Source organism: Strix aluco, chromosome 5, assembly GCF_031877795.1.
Source record: "Strix aluco isolate bStrAlu1 chromosome 5, bStrAlu1.hap1, whole genome shotgun sequence".
Classification (NCBI taxonomy): domain Eukaryota; kingdom Metazoa; phylum Chordata; class Aves; order Strigiformes; family Strigidae; genus Strix; species Strix aluco.
Window position 1 is genome coordinate 37,599,524 of NC_133935.1, and position 19,241 is coordinate 37,618,764.

Sequence of the window (19,241 nt, forward strand, 5' to 3'; positions counted from 1 at the left end):
GAAAAAGGGCAATAGCAGGAGGAAGAATGATGGTTATCTACTGGTTCTTGGGCTCCCTTTCCCAGTCCATCTCTGGCTCTTTGCCCAAGAGTTTATTTCCTGTCCCTGCAGCACCTTCTCCTGAAAGAACGCTTATCAGGTTATCCTTGGTTTTAACGTTTTTAGTTTTTTAGAAGTATCGTCGTAGTGCGGCTCCTGAAGGCTGGCTGGAGGCATAGCGGGCACCACACCCCCAGCCTGGCTCCAGCCTGCGCCACTTCCCAGGGTGGGGAAGGCTGCCAGGAATCCCCCACCCAGGGTTCCCCCTGTCCACCAGCTCCCTGCCCGGGCCGGGTGGCTGCTCTGCAGCGCCTGGGTTTCAGGCCAGAACCTCTGCGGCCCCAGCATCCCCCAGTGTGGCACCACACCTTCCTTTTTTAAGTACTTCCTGACTTCAGCTGATGGAAAGGGTCAGTGCTGCTCCCTCCTCAGCTGATGCCAGCCACTGTCTTACACACCATTCCTTGTGTGGCCTTGGCACTGCTACGAGCTGCACGTGCTTTCTTTTAAAGTACACAAATTAGTCAAAGTAACCTCCAAATGCGTTTTATTCTAGATAAACCCATAAAAACACCAACATGTATTTGTCATTTGCACCTTTTTTAACCATTCATTTTAAACAACAGGTTAACTTCTGTACAACAGGAATTACTTTACACATTAGTAAGATTTGACTTTAAACTAGATGACTGCAAAATAATGCTCTGTAAGCTAGTGTTAGAAAATATGCTGTTTGCTGTAGCAGTTTGCCTGTAAACATGTGAAAATAAGTTAAAGAGAAGTTTGCTTTCATTTCAGAGAATGCTATTAGATTTGTTGGGTTGCCATAATACAGCTTTAGTCAGAGGTGGTTCTTTTTGTCCGTGTAAGAATTGCAGATGTGGAAGGTGTGCCAATGTTTTGTGTGCTGACCCAAACCTACCAAAAGAGCCACAATCACTTAATTATACTTCACATCACTTCGTGAGATCCACTTGATGGGTTACAAAGTCCCAGCATGACTTTAAATGGTTTACTAACAGAGTGACGCTGTTTAGGAGGCTTGAATAAAAGGCAATAATCCTATTCCAGGCTGTAGGCTAAAGCTACGGTGCCTGCTTCAACACATACTTAATCTCTAGAAATCATTAAAGCTATTGTAGCAAACAAGCAGTAGTACAAATACAGAATAGGACTGATTTTTCATTTCCTCATCATATAAACACATATATTGAAGTTCACAGGATCAGACCCACGCAAACAGATTATATTTTACAGCTTTTTCAAGCAGAAATGTTGGTTGGTTTGTTGGTTTTTTTTTTTTTTTTTTTTCTGCCTGTACAGAAGGTTACTGTTGAACAAAACTATCACAGTTCATTCAAATGCACTGCCAGCAAACACCTAAAGTGGAACGGAACTGCTGAGATGTCTGTCTGACCGCAAAGAGTAATCTGCTCATGCCCCTCCTTTAATATTAATTACTGTGCTTTTTTTTTGTTGTTTACTTGATGCTGCTTTAAAATGTTAGGTTAAGAATGATAAAAATCAAGCCCTTAAGTACAGGTATTCTAAGCTTAAGTGCTACTCAAGCCACGGTCCACTCCTTTAGGACAGAGGGCAAGATAGGTTAGGGTTGGGGTGTTTTTTTTCTAATTAAAATTAAACATCACAATATATTGTGCCAGGCAGCGAAGAGAACTGCTGAAAGTACTGCAACGTTGTAGTGCAGTTTCCTGAACAAAGCCATACATTCCATCAAGTATAAAGTGTAAACTTAATAGCAAGTGTAAGACTTGAATTAAACAAAAAAAAAGCCATCACAGTATGGGTTGGCGGCTGCCCTCTCTGATACGCAAGAGGTACAACTTGTGCAATCACACGGTAGGGAGGGAGCAGACCAGTAGGCAACGTGCTTTTATGTTTGCTTTTTTCCACGTTAACGGGTGACCTTTGCTTCTGCCAACGCATGGTTGGTGTTCACCGGCCCTGGCTGGCCGCGAGCCATGGGCTTGTGCCCGGTACCAGCTTCTGGCAGCCTTTGCAACCAAACCGGCCAGCTCTGGGGCTGCTCTACTGCAGCCTCTGGGCTCCTCAAAGCAGCAACAGCACACAGCAGTAAATGGTTTGAACACTTCGCTGCCTGGGAGTCCCACATAGGTGTCTCTGGCTGGTCACAGCCCCAGCACAGACTTTTTATACTAAACTTGGGCCATCTGTGCCGGTCGCAGCGCCTGGCACCCTCGCCACTGCCAAGGCAGGGGACGGCTCCTCCCTCTCCTGTGGGACACTGTGCTACCCCACTTGCCTCTGGTGGTGGATCCCTCTGGAGACGTGTGGAAATGTATCTCCATTCATCCATGCCTCACCTCAATCGTAAGGGCAGGTGGTAGCCTTAGTAAGTGCCTCTGTGTGGTTGGAGCAGAGCCCACGACAACAGAACCTTTCAGCTCTGTAGCGGAGGGTAGGACTGTGCTGGTGCGGTAGCACAGCCAGAGCCACGGCTGCTCCTCCGTGGCTTTGCACGGTAGCCACTGCACCAGCCTCGTCTCAGCAGCATAGCCACACATCTGCTTTCCAGCTGGGCTGTTAGCCACCAGTGCAAATGGAATGGATGCCCTCCTTTCAAAATGGCCAAGCCTCAGCAAACACCCTAGCAGGACTAAGGCAGACAGTTGCCCCCCTCCCCACCCTCAGCCCCAGCTACCATGTTTGTATCTGTTTCTCACCAGAGATTACACCAGCCTTCCTGTTCTTACCTATGATGAAACTAGCCCTCTTTTGACAAAGCCTTTGTGTGGACAACCTGAAAAAAAATATGCTGGCTTTAGATTTGTGAGGCCCTTGTACACGGACGGCAAGACTGGCCAGGAATGTCAGCACTGATGCGTGGGCCGATCATGCACCTGAGTACAGGTTTGTGCACCAAAGTGCAGCCATCGTCAGCTGCTTCATCAAATCACAACAGTGTTCCGATGCGGTGCAGCTGCACGGAGGTTTCACACGTGAAGCTGCTCACAAGTGTTTCACAGCTTATTTAAGGATGGAAAGGTAGAAATGTAAACACAGACTGATGCCTGTCTAGCGCCGTTCTCCAAAAGCCTCCCCCCCCTGCTCAGTGGTGGGCTTCACTTTGCACGTGGAATGTCTAACCTAAGGAAGGTAAGTCCTGCCATGTGGCATTTGGCCTTCAAACCTCAGACCCACTTTTTCTGCTAAACACACTTGTGCTAAGTGTCACTTTGGTGCTGTTTTTTGTTTTTTGTTTTTTTTTTTTTCCCAAACAGGAACCAGTGTACATTTGTCTGGAAGGAAGGAAACTGCAGCTGACCCGTATTCTGAAGCCGGAGCTCATACTCACAGTTTGCCAAGGCTGCTGAAAAGATGTGGCAAAACATCATCTTTCTCTCTTTAAAAAAAAGAGCTAAGCAACTTACAAGTTCACACAGGCAACTCTGAACTTGCAATGTGTTTTGTGCATCTCCTGCAAGCTTGTTTTTATGTAAGCGAAAAGCTTACTTAGGCAGTATTACTGAATCAAAAGGTACATGTGTTCAGGTACCTAAAAATGCTGGCCCTGCCAACACTAGACTCACTTTCACATGCCCACGTTTGAATATCTACCCCTGCCCATACTTCATTCCCAAATGTAGATATTACTTGGAATGGTCAGAGTGGAGAAGAGTGTCCAAATGTTTCAAACCCTGTACATATAGTCAGTCAAAACAGTTTTGGAAGCAGCAGCTCTTATTTAAAATCCCCCACAGCGATGCTGTGAGTCAGTGTTCTGCTCAAAGCCATTTGCATTTTTTCTTTTCATCAAATAGGGCTTTTACTTGCTGGAGCTGTTTCTGGACTTCTTCAAACCCCCGTTCTCGCTCGAGTTTGCTGACAATCTGTTAACAATTAGCAAAAAAGAGAATAATTTTTTTAGTGCTTATTTTACTTGATGTTTTTTAAAGTCTGCTTTTCTGCATTCCAACAACTACTGGCAGAAAAATCCATCTGAATGCCTGCCTATATGTAAACATTCTTTTCTGACTTTAACACTTTATTTTGGTAGTTTTCCTTTCAAGTCATTATGATTACAGGATTTGCAACACTTCCACAAAAGAATGACAGAGCCAAGCAAAAAAACCCAAAACAAATCCAACACATGTTCATCTCTTGAAGTGTGAGGCAAAGCCAGCGCTCCAGTTTTACCCTAGAGCAGATTTGCACGTTAAATTTTATTTCTCTTCCTCTGCCCTATAAACTGAGGGCAGTAAACTGCCTCTCTTCCTCTAACTGGCCCACTTGGCACTGGCCCAGGTGATAGGAAGGAGCACTACTGCTGTCTGAAAACTCTTTGCTGGCAGCTCTACAAAGCAACTGAGGTCTTAATAAACAATGAATGAGGTTTAGCTGCTCCCAGTCAAAAGCCAGAGGGGGAAGAGCAGAGGGAGTGTTTCCTTCTAAGGATGGGGTAAATTTAGCCAGTACTAGCTTCAAAAAAGAAAAAACGTGCACTAAGATTAGAAAGTATTCTGAAGTCTCCTTTGTCAACAATTGTAATGAGCTTAATAAAGCGTAGTGCTGTTCTGAGTATCATCCCAAGCTTCTTTTAAGAGGCAAAGATTTGGTGCCGAACCCACATAATTTGAGATGTTAGAGATCAGAAGTGGTAAGCTGGCTAACAGGTGACTGAGAGTTGGATGATTACAGCAAGTGCTGATGCTGCGCTGCTGGGGATGAAAGAGAGAAAGGTCTGGTTGCTGGGAGACCCAGACAACCTGCTGGAAGTGGTAAGGAGGCCTTCAGGCAACACACCCCAGCTGGCTCTTATCTTCCTCCCTGCGCAGGCACACACAGCCTCTGTTAGGATGCAGAGCAAGATGGAGTGGAGAATCCTATCATGCAAAGCAGAGGGCAGGGATTTTCTTACAAAGCAGCTTAGCCTGTGACTAAGTGCTTTCAGCTGAGAAAAGATTTCTTTTGTTAGCAATAGCAGGGAATGGAAGCTATAGCATCTTTTCTTTAACAGAAAGACTTTTAGAACAGAGTGTAAGAGGGCTATGATGGGAAAGGAGCAGACAGCTCTTGCTTTAAGGCTGAGTGTGCTCCACTGAGGTGTTTGTACTGTTATGTCGAGATCCTTGGTGCTACAGTCTAATCTGATTTCTGAATCTCCAGGGAAATGGAGTGCATGCACAGGAGTTGTGACAGGCATTAGCAGATAGTCTGCAAACACAGTAAAACAAGAAGTCTAGACTACATAGGAACTTTCTCAAAACTGCAGGGAGAATTTTATTGCTACCGTCTGTGTGAAATGCAGTGGTGACAGTAAAGCTGCGTTTATGAACCTTTGGCCTGTGACTCCTCCAAGAGAGGGGGCTCCAGCCACCCTGGGGGCTGCACCGCTCTGGCCCCACACAGCTGAGCAGGAGGAGCAGCCCCAGCTGCCCCACTGAGGGGCTGTCTCTGGAGGGGCACCCGGCAAGTCACAGGCCAGGCCAGCCCTTGGTTACTTTGTCAGGCTCAACTTTCAAGCCTGAGGTAGCGAAGTTAACATTAAGGGGTTAAGTAGGAATAGCAGACGTGCTTACCTCATCATAATATTTCACTATGTATCTGTAGATTTCAATCAAGGCCACTTTCTCATTAAATTCATTTTCATGTTTCTAAAAGAGAAAACAGTTCTGGTCAGACAGTTCTCCTTTTTTAAAACTTAACATGAAAGCAAACAGAGTAGCTGCTTCTCAACCATACCTTAGATTCCTGAGTTAGAAATTCTTCAACCTCTGAAGTGGTCAGTGGAGGCAGATCCCTGATGGCTTTATAGTACGCTTTCACCTCCTTCTTGTAGAGTGGAATGTCCTTAGCATAGAGAAGTTTATTTGTTGGTGCTTCCTTAAAAGAAAATATTTGAAGCCTTGTCAATTTTCACAGCACAGATTTCCTAAGGTTCCACCTCCAGACAGTTAATTGCATCTAATTGTATCTATTCTCTGTGTGACTCACTTCTCTTTGCAGTGGTTACACGCAAGGAATCAAGGTTATGAAATCAAGATGAAGAACAGGCGCAGGACCTCAGTAATAGTGCATTGTGTTTCACGACAGTTGCCGTAAAATTACTTCTACTGGCATCAGGAGGGATGAATATTGTCCCTTAGACATATTTTTCTTTCTTGCTTCCTTCTCACCCCTCCCCAGACCTGAAAGATTGTGAAAGCTGATCCAAAGGGCTTAAGGCTGATACCCTATTTACATACAGGATACAGCAGTGCTGTGGAAAGTTCCCCTGGGGTAACATGCCAGAGAGCCTTGCTAGGTCCTGTCCTGGCAGAGGTTCCCCTAAAACTCTCCTTCCGCTCAGGGGCTCCAGGGCATGGAGAGCTGACTGCCAGGAATGCACAGCCAAAGGGATTTATTTTTTTTCCCTGGGGCTTCCACAACCCAGGCCAGCACTGACCTACCAGGCAGCTTCTGAGGAAATAAATGCTGATTGTGGTAGAAGCCGAAGCCCCACCTGGAAACCATGTTTTCAGAATGTAAAAGTGGGGGCTGGTAGTTTCCTGTCACTGCTCTAGTTTAAATTCTGGGGAATAAATGACACAACCATGTGATATCTTGTCACTACTGTTTCCACTGTGTGATGAAATGATTTCAATGTTTGTTTTCTAAGTGGCTAAAAATGTTTTAAGATAAGAGGCTAAAAATCATGAAATACATTTTAGTACTAAAATGCCACAAGAGCTTTACTGCATTACAAACCTTTACCAGCTTTCAACACCCCTTTCCAAATGGCTAATGGGAGCTGTTGTAACAACAGTACTTCACAATGGACGTTAAGCATAGAAACCTAACAGACCGCACTCACTTGCAGCTTTTCCATCAAGTAAGTAATATAATCAGATTTAATACATGACACTTCACCTCTAAAATAAGATAAATAAGCACATTATTTATCTTTAAATAGGTTAGCAGTTGGTTCACATCACATAGGAAATTAATCCATTTTTATACAAAATTTTTAGGCTACAAAATCTCTAGTCTGTTTTTCTAGGTAGTATGAGCCTGAACAAATGCTTACTACTTTGGTCCAAAAAAAAAAGGAAAATATCTTCAGGAAAAATGATGTATTTCTGATCCCCAGAGTTCTGGACACTGTACTAAAGAGCTTTTGAATGTAAGATTTCTGGACTTGTTACTCCAGCAAATAATTTTGCATATAAAAGGGAGCAGCTAATACATGTGAAAGGAACTGTTTGAAACTTCAGAGCTCTTTCAAGTATTCTTACAGCTCCCAGTAGCTAACTGTGTGTGTTTTCTGCACACCGGTGTGTGGCAGACAAAATTTGGACTACTTATCAAATAATGTTAATACTTTTAAGACCTTTGTTTAAAAAATATTTAAAACTTCATTAAAACCTTACAATTTCCACCCTCTTCCACATATTCTATGAACACACTGGGCAGAAACTAACTGCAGAGAAGACAAGATGCAGGTAATTATAAATATGGCATTCTAGTAGCTGTATCTGTCTACTCTAGTGAATTCTTCAAAGTCTTGTGAGACAGAGCAACAAGGAATGGAAACCCAGCTTAATTAGGCCACTGACAGTTTTGCCGCTGATGTCAGCAGATCCAGGACTTCATCCCCTAAATCATTACACAGTTGAAAAAGACACTAGCTGAGAAGTTAGCAAAAGACTGGAAGGGCACCATTACCTTTCCCAGTGTCTGTTCTGCTAGAGAAAAGGCATCCATGAAAGCTTGTGCGATTACAGACAAACAGCCATCTATATGTGAAGTCTTCTTAATATCAAAGACAAATTGGGGATTCTTCAGGATGTTCACCCAGAAGCGAAGAGGAAGACTAGAAAGAGAAAGAACAAGCATCTTTAAAATTAACCACTCGGGTAGCACAACTGCTTTAAAATGGTGGTTTAATTGCACTGCACTCATGGAAAGAAGCACATTTCTGGACCACTTATTCATGTTAAAAAAGGGATTAGGAACAAAGGCTACAGAGCAAACACATCAGTCAGTCACCCTGCCATCTTCAAATAATGCTCTCAACCTGCAGATACTTTTTTCTGAGTGTGAAATCAGTATGCTGACTTAGAAGTCCTGGAAGCTATGGTGGTTTGTACTGGTATCCAATCAGTATACTAAAATTACTGGGATCCACAAAGCCAACCACATCTTCACCCAGACATACCAAAATCTTATTCTTCTCATCACAGGTGACATGTTCCATCTTTGCAACTACATTTTCAGAGACTGCATGCACTCCTGTGCAGATCATATGGGCATACCTGTTGGTTTTCCATATATGGACCACATCAGGGTCAGTAATTTTTTTGCTCTCAGCCTGGGCATCCAGAAAGTCAAAAAAGTACTTGATGGCAACAGGTGCTTTATTGTTGGGTAAACTCCAAATGCTCCTGAAGAGCTTTTCAACAACTGAATGAATTGCAACCTGAAAAGTAAGAAAATGAACAGTGCTATTATTACACAAGAAAATAATAGGATTTCTTGTCTCAGAGAGCTGAACGTGCCCCAGGGCAACCACACAAAGAAACTACAATAAACTTGCATCACAGGTTATTGGCAAACAAGACAGTCAATAACAAAAACAAAACTACAAATACACCATAAGGAGCTGCTGTCAAATGTCACATGTCCTATCACTTTACTGACAGGAGATTTGCGGTGAACTCTGTGATAAATCGTAGGTGGAAGGAATCACTCCTTCCAACAAAGACAACATCAGCTCTCTGGATACTACTGACACCATTGCTAAAGGCGTTTGGAACTTGTGACTGGAAGTAAGAGAAAGGTGAGCAAAAGGAGTTTAACCAGTTTTCTAGGGCACTGGTCTTCACAGTGCCATCTGCGACACATGTTGAACATGTGCTCATCAACACTTCACAGACAAGTGACTGTGGTGCTTGAATCTAATTCTAGGATAACAGCTTTGGGTGGCATATGAAGACACTAATATTAGAGAGAAGAACTGAAAACTGGGTTTTTCTGGTCCAGAAGTGAAGCTATTTGGCCCACAAAAGCAAGGACTTGGTTGCTGATGGACTCGCTGACATCATCACAGAGTATTCATAAGTAGAAGCAAACAAAGCAAAATGCTGTTTTGTGCTTTTTTTCTTCACATCTGTCCTGAAGCTTGATTAAGCCCAATCTTCTCTCAACAAGAAGAATTTAAGTGTATCCCAGGGCCTTGATATGCCACACTGGCCAGTTCATTTCACATGCCAAACAGTTTTTCACATGCCGCAGTTGTGTCTGTGTGTGTGTATGGGTGAGAGAGAGGGAGAGAGACATGGTTCAATGCAATTTCCTTTAGTGCATGGCCTATCATGGGTGGAATTTCGCAGTGAAGGATATCACGGCACTGTTGTTCAGAGCACTATCCTACTTTGGAGAAGGAGATGATATAAAATTTAAATTTAAAGCCCTTTAAAAGGACTATTTCTTAAGAGTCTGATCTCTTCTTTTGTACTTCAGTCTTCCACCATAAGATACTACTGGTTTACTCCAGCAGTTCCTAAGGACTTATGTTAGTTTCCACAGCTAATGAGAAATGACCAGTCTTCATTTTCACTTTGGGTAGTGTCCCAAATTACTTCAGAAGCTATCAACAATCTAATTAAATAATGATTGATCGATTTTTAAATGCAAGAAGTCCATGATCATCATCCCTTCAGGCCTCTTGTATCGCACAGCTCTCAGTGTTGTGCACTGATTAATATTTTAAATAATACGCCGTGGCAAAGAGTTTTATAACCCTTCTGAGTAAGTCAGAAACAAGATGACATAACTGGAGGGAGGGAGTAGGCTTATGCCTAAGGAATGCGCATTGTATAAATTAGGTAATTGTATTATAAATCCTAAGGACCTTGTTTTTAAAATTAATCTAGTTATTTTGGATGCTTCATTTGAGACCCTAAAAGGTTATTTCATTTCATGGGCAGTATTCTGTGAAACTCAGGCCTTGGAAGTTGTCTCTAAGCTGGGCAAACTCTAGGAGAGAGTGAGATTGTTGACTGAAAGCTGTCTCTCCAGAAGGGATCATTCTCACTCTATGGGACTCAGTGGCAAAACTCACTTTCTATAAGCTCAATAACTACCTTCTTTCTCTAACCTGAGAAAAAAGGTTGTGCTTACTGAGGAGATAGAGAGTGTTAGTAACAGACAATTTCAGAACTCTAGTGTTAGAAAACCTGAAACGTGTCCAACTTGCAAATGGTCAAAATCCATAGCTAGCACAGTGATTTTTAGGCTACCTTTTTATTTAACATTTGATATACAAGCAGGAAGTCTGCGTAATTTCTGCTTTAATTTCTATTTCTGTTGTGCCAAACTAGCCAAGCCTAACATCAGCACTCCCTCAAAATAAGGCCTTTACAGTTTACCTTGGTTGACAGAAGCTTTGTCAGATACATTTCTTTCACTTTGAATTTTTGCTTTCCTTTGTGACCTGCTCCTTTCACATCTTTGTTTGCTTCGGAGTCTGGTAAAATCTGTTGTGAAGAGATTAGAGAGATTACACAGATACAAATACAGCTCAGAATTAGATCTACCACTTAACAGGGTAATGACAGAACTCACCAAATGACAGTGTTCATCCGAGTAGTCCACATCTAAACAACAGAAGGCAGAGAGCAAACAGGCATTAATGAAACACACAGCTACAAGTCTGTGACTTCTGCTGGGGCTCTGGGCTGTGCAGCAGGGTGCATGCCAGGATGCCGAGCAAGCAGACTCGGTGTTGTGCTTTCCTGCCTGCAGTGTGGGGAAGCCTCTGAGAAATGCACAGGTCCTGGCTCACCTCCCCAGTGCCAACCTGTACTTCAGACCACTAAGCTAGGGCATCATCATCTGCTGCTGGGGTAAGCTGGCAGCAAATTGCAGCTCCTCTGAAAGGAGGACAACAGACAGTGGATGAGATGACTGCATTGGTTTAGTCTCTAAGAGTACTCAGTGCAGGCGGGTTGAGGTCAGGCTTGAAAGCAATGGCTGAGAACAGACAACCCTGCTCTTGCTGAGGGAGAGCAATGCCATTCCAGTGATTTTCACCTCAGGGACACATCTCTCCTAACTTCACATGTCCACTTTGACGGTGAGGTGAATCGCATGCTAGAAGTGTGTTTCTCCCCATGGACTACAGAAAGTCCACCTCCCCCGAGGCACCAGCTGGGCTGGAGCAACCTGCATCACAGGGGTAGGTCAGATGAACTGACCCTTGTAAGCACCCTTTAACTCCTGACCTGCTGTTGAGACAGCTGAATCACAGCTTTAGAAACATAGTCAAGAGAATAAAGAAAATTCCAAAACTGTGGGTTTTTTTGTTATGCCTGTCTCTGGACAATGCACTACTATGTCCACGATGCACAACGCTGGGCACTGGAGCAGGGCATGTTCCCTGTGTTGGCCTCACTGGTCAGCACTTTGTGTCACACAGGCTTCCCCGCCCTGATTTCCTGCCTATGAGTCTGTATCTTTAAGCATTCATTTGCTGAGGAGTGTAAGTCCTTCTGTCCTCCTTTCCTTTGCCTTCTTCCCTCCTCTGAGGTCCACTGTGCCTGCCAGAGGCCCAGGGCCAGGGTAACATGGTTCTTCACTTGGCTCAGCTACATCAAAGTGCCAATTTTTCTGACCTCCTATTGACCAAGATACAACCTGTCATAGCTCAGCTCTCTGCATTCCCAGCCCATTCTCCACCAAAGATTACCTGATCGGGTATTTGCCTTCTTTTTAAAGACTTTTATGGTTGCTCCATTTGAAATCTGAAAGCAAAAACAAACATATCATGCTCAAATGAAAGCTTCTAGAATTCAGGAAACCCTCAGTTTCATTTCCTCTGTCCTTAAGTCTGTGGCAGCACAGGAGCACGCCAGCCCGCTTTGTTCTCACCACCGTGTGCACAGACAGCTCTCAGCAGGCAGCCAGGGCTGGGCCTTCTGGCACTGCAGCTTGTTAGCCTTACCTGACAAGGTGGGAAGGCAGATCTTCCGACAAACCGGCCTTTAAGACCTTTACCCTTCTTTGATTTTTCTGGTTCAGTCCCTATTTGTACGTTCTCATTTTCAGGTACTGCTGTGCTGCTTCTTGCACCCATCTTTCTACAAATTGCCCAGGTTGAATTCTCTGGCTCCAGTGCAACAGGATGTTACGGAAAGGTGAGGCAGAGAAGGGAACACAAGGATAATTTCTCTTCTGGCCCCCCTTTTTCCAGCTCAGCCCAGTCCCGCCATGCCCTACAGATGGGCCATGCTGAGGGTCTAGCCTGGTGCTTCCAAGAACTATTTTCAAACTGAGCAAAATAATTATGCCCTGTGGACCGTAAGGTCAAGATCCGTATCTAGCTACCTTGGGATTTCTAGGAAAAATCCACCCTGCTCCTTCTCTGAATTTATAGTGCTGCCAGGATGATAAGTATTGACTTTCTTTAGAAGAAACTGGCAAGTCATGCTTTTATTGTCAAAGAGTAACTCAAAAACGGCTCCCACTGAGAGCTACACCACTGTTCTGCTGTCAAGTGTTGCATCTTGCCAAGTGCTAGTGTACTTCTCTCTATAATTACAAAAACAACTGGCCAGTTCTAGGAAGGGATCTCTGCCAAAATAATTTAAGTCTTTTTTAAACCTTGGCAGCCAGCCTGCTGTGCAAAACCAGTTTAAACATCAAGATACTCTATCAAAAGCTGTGTCTTATGCCAAAGAAATCTGCACTTATACTTGCTCCTGTAAAGTAAATGCAATCTATTTTATAAGTATGATTTTTTTTCAGGGTTTCCATTTATCATACTGTGTTTCAGAGCTCTTTCAGATAACACAGAGCACTTTAAAACCACACTACAAGTGGGAATATGCTCTAAGGCTAGCTTGTGAGGTGGCACAAACACCCAGAGTCCTTCTACTTGACCCTGAAGATAGGTAAAGGGCAACAGTGCTACCCAGCAGCTCACCCCCTCCCAGAGCGTGGTGGGCAATACGCTGCCTCCACTCCCTCTCCAAGAAGCAAGAGAGCAACTCAATGCTGGAATGTGTTGGCTCCTGTCCTGAGGGAGATGGACAGAGCTCAGAGGGAGAAACGTGCTTCCCTCCAGGAACCAGAGGCGTTGGTGCAGTGCAGCCATGGTCCAGGTCCCCACTTCAGGTTTTATTTCTGGGTCAAATGATGCTTTTAGCATTAAGTGGAATATGATTTCCCTTCTTTATCATTACTGCAGCAGTCATACTTGCTGTTTCTTTCAGTATGATTCAATTTTTTTTAAAAAAAAAGCTCTTCTTTTTTGTGTTCTGCTGCCTAAATCATTTTTCATGGTGGGCTGCTCCCGTGGCACCTCAAAACATCTTTGCTTTGTCAGGTGTGTTACTGAGGGGGACAAACAGGGAAGGGGGAGATCTGTTGAGATCCACACAACATGGAGTACAGCTACTTTGCAAAACAGAAGATGTAGTAGTGTGGCTGTATGACTCCTTGTTCTCCAGGTCTCCTGTCCTCCCTATAACCAGTTCTTGCCAGTAAGCTCCCTGGATCACACATTCAGATTCGCTCTCTGGGGCTGTGCCTGCTCCTGGAATGTGCAATGCTGCTACAGGTTGAGAATCTGGGGATCTGTGACTGGACAGAAGATCTGAAAGTGGTTCTCTAGCTCTCTTCTTGCATGGGAAATAGCACATCATGATAATCAGCAACTTTCTTGCCAAGGCTTGTGGTTATTCTCACGCAAACAATAGTGCAGACCTCATAAATAATCACATCAATAACCCTACTAGGAGAAAAAAAATTAGAGGAAAAGGAGCACAGAAGTCTAATAAGAGTACAGTGGATTTTTTGAAACACCACACAGAAATGCAAACATCCCCTACTTGTGCATTTTAAAAATCAGTGTAGAAACTAAGTCTGCTTTTTCAAGAGTGACTGGTGATTCTGGGACCTTTACAACACAACCCTCATGCTCCAGTATCTCTAAAAGATTTGACGGTACTTCCCATTTTCAAAAATCTGGTTACTTTCTAGCATTTAAGGCTGGCAAACAAAAAGAAAAATTCAGGCTTGCCACAAAACTCTAGGCACGTGGGAATTCCTCAGGCGACATCACTGCCCTCACACTGTGCACACAATGTTCCTTTTTCTTGCTAACTAGACACCTTTACATTTGTTTTTGCATTAATATGGATACAAGAAAATAAACTAGATATGCTAATGGCTGATACTTGCCACTAAGCCACTGCCTAAAATGCCACTAAGCTTCTGCCTAAAATGTACATTATTTTGTTAGTGTCAGAAAAAGTGAAGTAAAATATCTGAGACACCCAGCACAATTTCCATAAGGCAGCTGCTAAACTATAATTAGTGTAGTTACAGCTTTGCAAAAACAACTGAACCTCCAACCTAACTTGCATTTGCCTGCAGAAACTTCAGACCAAATCAAGGGCTGGGACAAAGATACCCAGGAATGATAGCGAACAACTGGAGCAGGCTCATTTGCACGAGGTATGGCACCCATGAGCCACGGCATGCCATGAACTCTGGAAGTGTAAAAAGCTTCCAGGATAAAATCAGGGAGCACTTGCATTAGCTCCCTGTAGTAAAGAAAGCAGGTACTATCACATTAGACAGAAGTTCAAATATTTAATCAGATTCAAATCTACGTTGACCTTTGCTGCATAGTCTCTGACTGCAACACTACAATGTCCTAATTTCTACAAAATCTTTACAAGTGGAGTGGAGGAAGTCCCACGTTAATCTACAGACTGGATTCAAGAGAGGCACAGGAAAAGCTGTATTTAAGACTGGATGGTGACTCAGGACATCTGGGTTCATTGCTGCCTCTCCAGGAGGTAAGGAGAGCAGCAACTGCCTACAGAAATCTGTAAAGTGACTCCAAATGAGCTTGCTCCAGATCTGAGCAGCCTTGTGCTCTGCCCAAGCTACAAACAGTCCTGCTGGGAGTCCTCGTTTCTCTCAGTGGATGACACTGTATTTGCTCATGCAGACAGCAATGTGTTCAGCGTTGACTCAGGTTTCTCAGCACCACACTGCACTGCATGGCACAGACCTACACTCATCAGCAAAACTTCTAAATAAAAATTATTATGTCAAGAGCCAGACTTTCAAATTCAATGACAAGGCATGAAGAAAGCTCACTGAAAGCACTCAGCATACTAACCTAATTTCCAAAATCTATCTGTAAGCATCAAAATGTGAGCTACCATAACACCTGAGGCCCATCATCTGTTGCACATTTTACCCCAGCCTCTCACCCTCTATTTTGACTAGTGTCAGTGGAAACTCCTTAGACAGGCAATGCTGCTTGCTATGCTTTTGCAGTGTGCTACACCCAGAAGGGTTCTGTCACCAGTTGCAGCCTTGTGTGTGTCCCGTTTAGATGAGATGTTGGGGGATATGGTGTAGGGGAGAACTTTGTAGAGTAGGGCTGATGGTTGGACTCAATGATCCCAAGGGTCTTTTCCAACCTGAATGATTCTGTGATTCTGTGAATGATGGACAGATTATCGCAGCATTGAAAACAACTGGTTTATAGGTGCAATTGGAAGCGGAGGGGAAAACTTATGGTACAAGTGGCGACAGTAGATGAAGCAGAAACAGAGAGAAAAGGGGGAGGAGACTTACACAGGAGGTCTCAAGAGAAGAGTGAGCAAACTCATCAGTCCTTTTTATTCTGACTCTCAATGAGCTTCCACAATATCACTACCGCTTGTTCAGATAATCAAAATATGAGGTGGGAAGAGGTATAAACAATTGCTCATGGTGCAACAAAACTCAGCAGCAGAGACTAGAAGAGGCTCAAGGCAATGTTCATAGCTGGAAATCAGATGCTGTTTTAACTGCAATGCTCAACAGAAGTAAGAGTTTACGTGGTATGCTTGAACCAAGCAACCCTGCAACAAGCAAACCTCTGAAAAGTAACAGAAAACATATGACTCACTGGCAAGAAAGGTGTGTCATATGTTTCCTTCCTTCTGTTGACGATGCTCAGCTATCTCTTCAAGATTTTAATCAATCAAGATACTTCTGTGCAGGCAGAATTTGGGAGTTGGGGAGAAACTGCTTCTCTATTCATTGGTATGGCTTCCATGCTTACCTCGTAATGGCTGATGGTATTTAGTTTCCTTATCCCATCCTCCATCACCTCTGAGGAACCATCAATATCTAACAATTCTCTTTGCTGCTCCTCAGACACAAGTTCTGCAGTATGACAGCAACAGAAAACAATTACATCCCAATGACATTTTCACTGTACAGATGTTTGTAAAGAAAAACAACACCTAATTATTTTGGACTAGTGGCTCCCAAGTGAGCTGTTTCTCTCTATCCTTGTGCTGGGTCACATGAGAGTGGTTTTGCACTCCTACACTACAGATTCCTTTTCTGGGGTGATAGCTGGGTGGTTTCCATTACTGCAGGCTATCAGTGCTTCACTTTGTGTTGGTCAAGGCAGAGTTTTTAGAGGTACTTTCACCTAATCTAGCTATTCTGTTGCACAAGAGCACCCTGGGGTTATGGCCATGTTGGGACTCAAAGAAAGGTTTCACAAGACACTTCTAAGAGATCACTAAAATGAACTGTACAAGATTGACATAGTATTTGTGAAGGGTGGTCAGGCACTGGTGGTGGATATAAACATCAGATATGAAAGTAAATTATCATCCCTTGCTGACATAGTGTCTGAGAAGGTGAGGAAATATCAACATCTTAGGGAGCAAGTCCGGGAGGTGACAAATGCCAACAATGTAGAGTTTGTTAGCTTTCCTACTGGAGCATGTGAGAAGTGATATGGTGGCAACTGTAGGCTTTTATCTGACCCTGGGCTCTTGAAAACCCGACAAGAAAAGGTGACCCGACTCATCTGCTGGAACGGTGTTATTTACATCTCTAGATATTGTACATATCTTTGTGAGTCACAGGTGAACTATTGTATAAACCTAATCTGACAGTAAATAAACTATATTTGTGGGTTCTCCTGATCAAGGGAAACGTAGGCCCGTTGGAAGTAAGGGTGGTAAGAGGGATAGTAGATAAGGACTACAGTACTTGATCATGACATTTCAACCTACCCGCTGTACTTAGGTGGATGTGCCACCTTAGTTAAGCCAGAAAAGGAATATAAATTATACGTGTTCAATAAATACCATGATTGTTAACTGCATGCTGAAGTCCTTGCAGAAGCAAAGCAGATGTGGTTCCAGTGTTCTAACTGGTAGCATAAATGACCTAGTATTTCCCTAGAAATTCCTTACAAAAGCTATGTTCTGCCTAAACGCTAAAAAAAATCAAAGCCAAAGGTAGAAATTCCTAACAAAAAAACTCCACAGAGCAGTGAACTCTATGAAAATACAACACAGTGACACTCTCTTACCAAGACCAATTTCATCCAGCTGAAGACCATAGAGAAAGCCATTTTTATTAAGGAAAGCCTGAAGGCTCTTCTCCTTGGCTTGGCCTATGGTGTCGCAGTCCAGAACATTAACTTGGATAGTTTGACAGGCATCTTCACTCTCATTTTCCGGGATTTTTTCAAAGATAATGTTCACTGTCTGTAGAAAGAAACATGTTATTCTGATTTATAGGGAACTCCTGGCGTGGGAAACCTGCAAACTCCTGACAGCAAACCTGAGAGATTTTCAGCACATTTATTATTAAAGCTATTTCAAACAAAGATTATTTGAAGGAATTACACAATGAAGCATTTATAATTCCTCATGTCTGAAGAATCAAAGATACATAGCTATATATTTCCAAAAGTGTATTTTGTATTCTGCTTTTGTGCAAATCTATTTCAGTGAATTACCAAAAAAAGACAGGAGATCAGGAAAAATTGCAATGCACGTTCTAAAAAAAGCAGATCTTTTATTTAAAATGAATGCCTTAAAAGCAAAACTGCAAGTGACTAGAGATCTGATAAGGTTGCTAAGTAAGTCGTCATGGTAAGCATAATTGATTTTGAGTGGATAGGAAGCAATGTTAAAATGCGTATTTACATCAGCAGATTATGCTGAGTGCCTTATATCGTACAAAAAAATACACCTCCCCTGGGGACGTCAGTCAGTGTTTGTCTGCATACAGTCCTGTCTCTAGAGACAGCAGAGACAAGGTTACTGCAGAAGCAGTGGAAAGGGAAAAAGCACGTTGCAGCAGACCAAACCCAAAGTGGTCCAGATCTGCACGAAGTGTGGTTTATTCTATCAGTTACTACTGCAGGTCAAATACCCACACAACTTATGCAGTTACAACAGCTGCTCTCAGCTGGGACACAACTCAGCTGCTAGGCTGCATAGTGAGTATGGGCTAGAGGGAGGTGCCAATGAGACTGGGTGACCGTCTCCAGGGAATGTGTTTAGTCAGGTCATACTTCTGGTCAGGTCAGGCAGAATAACTGCCAAAAGGCACGGAAAAAGGGATAAGCACAGAACCGCTAGTGCCAAGTGATAAATAGCAATCATTTCCATTGCTGCAGCCTGCTCCTTGCAGAGAAATCGCTGTTCAGCTACATGGATACAGATGTTCTGCTGGAGATGTCTTGGGACAGAATTAAAACAAGTGTTTTAGGTGCTGGCACTTGACTGCAAGTGGAATAAGAAGATCTGTGTACCTGAACCATTCTGGCTGTTGGACACTTCTGGTCTACTATGTATCTTTTGACTGAAATGAGAGGGCTGCAGGTGTGACTCAGTGAAGGAGTGATTATTAAAAGAGGAAGCAACTAAAAAAATTTTTTTTCCCCGCTGTCATGTGAAGGAAAGAACTTCTGTCCAGGTTGCTGGAGGGACAACTTTTCTCTCTTCTTAGAAAAATGGGTAGTTATTAATAGTTGTAGAATGCTCTTTGCTGCTCTATTACCCAGCAAGAGTGGAAATTACAACACACTGGTGGTGAAAAAAAGTAGTCAATGAGATGTAAATTAACTTTACTGTTTCTACAGAAGCAAAAGGAGTATTAAAAGCTGGGTTGCAAAACTATGAAGATCAGGATTTAAGAAAGACTAGGATGTAACTGAAGTAACTGAGAATAACTTAATCATGACACTGAGATGTTTAATTGTGAGGAAAATGAATCCATGGAAAGGACAGACGGAATGGAAAAGGAGGAAATGTGGGAATGATGCCTGCAGAAGGAGAAGCAGACTGGATGCCATGCCTCAGGTTGGGATTTCATGCGGAAAATTAGTAAAAAATATATTGGCACAGAAATGA

At 43.2% G+C, this 19,241-nt stretch overlaps 1 protein-coding gene across 1 annotated transcript in view; it reads right to left on the minus strand.

Moving 5' to 3' along the window:
- Positions 1-569: 569 nt before the first annotated feature.
- Positions 570-19,241, minus strand: part of PLXNC1 (plexin C1) — a 72,848-nt gene continuing 54,176 nt past the window's right edge. The window contains exons 22-31 of the mRNA XM_074827056.1: positions 17,408-17,585; positions 16,133-16,236; positions 11,750-11,804; positions 10,627-10,658; positions 10,431-10,538; positions 8,316-8,479; positions 7,726-7,873; positions 5,764-5,904; positions 5,601-5,675; positions 570-3,911 (exon numbers count right to left, since the gene is read on the minus strand). Of these exons, the coding sequence (XP_074683157.1) occupies positions 3,807-3,911; positions 5,601-5,675; positions 5,764-5,904; positions 7,726-7,873; positions 8,316-8,479; positions 10,431-10,538; positions 10,627-10,658; positions 11,750-11,804; positions 16,133-16,236; positions 17,408-17,585 (1,110 nt within the window). The 3' untranslated portion in view covers positions 570-3,806. The remainder of the gene's footprint in view (positions 3,912-5,600; positions 5,676-5,763; positions 5,905-7,725; positions 7,874-8,315; positions 8,480-10,430; positions 10,539-10,626; positions 10,659-11,749; positions 11,805-16,132; positions 16,237-17,407; positions 17,586-19,241) is intronic.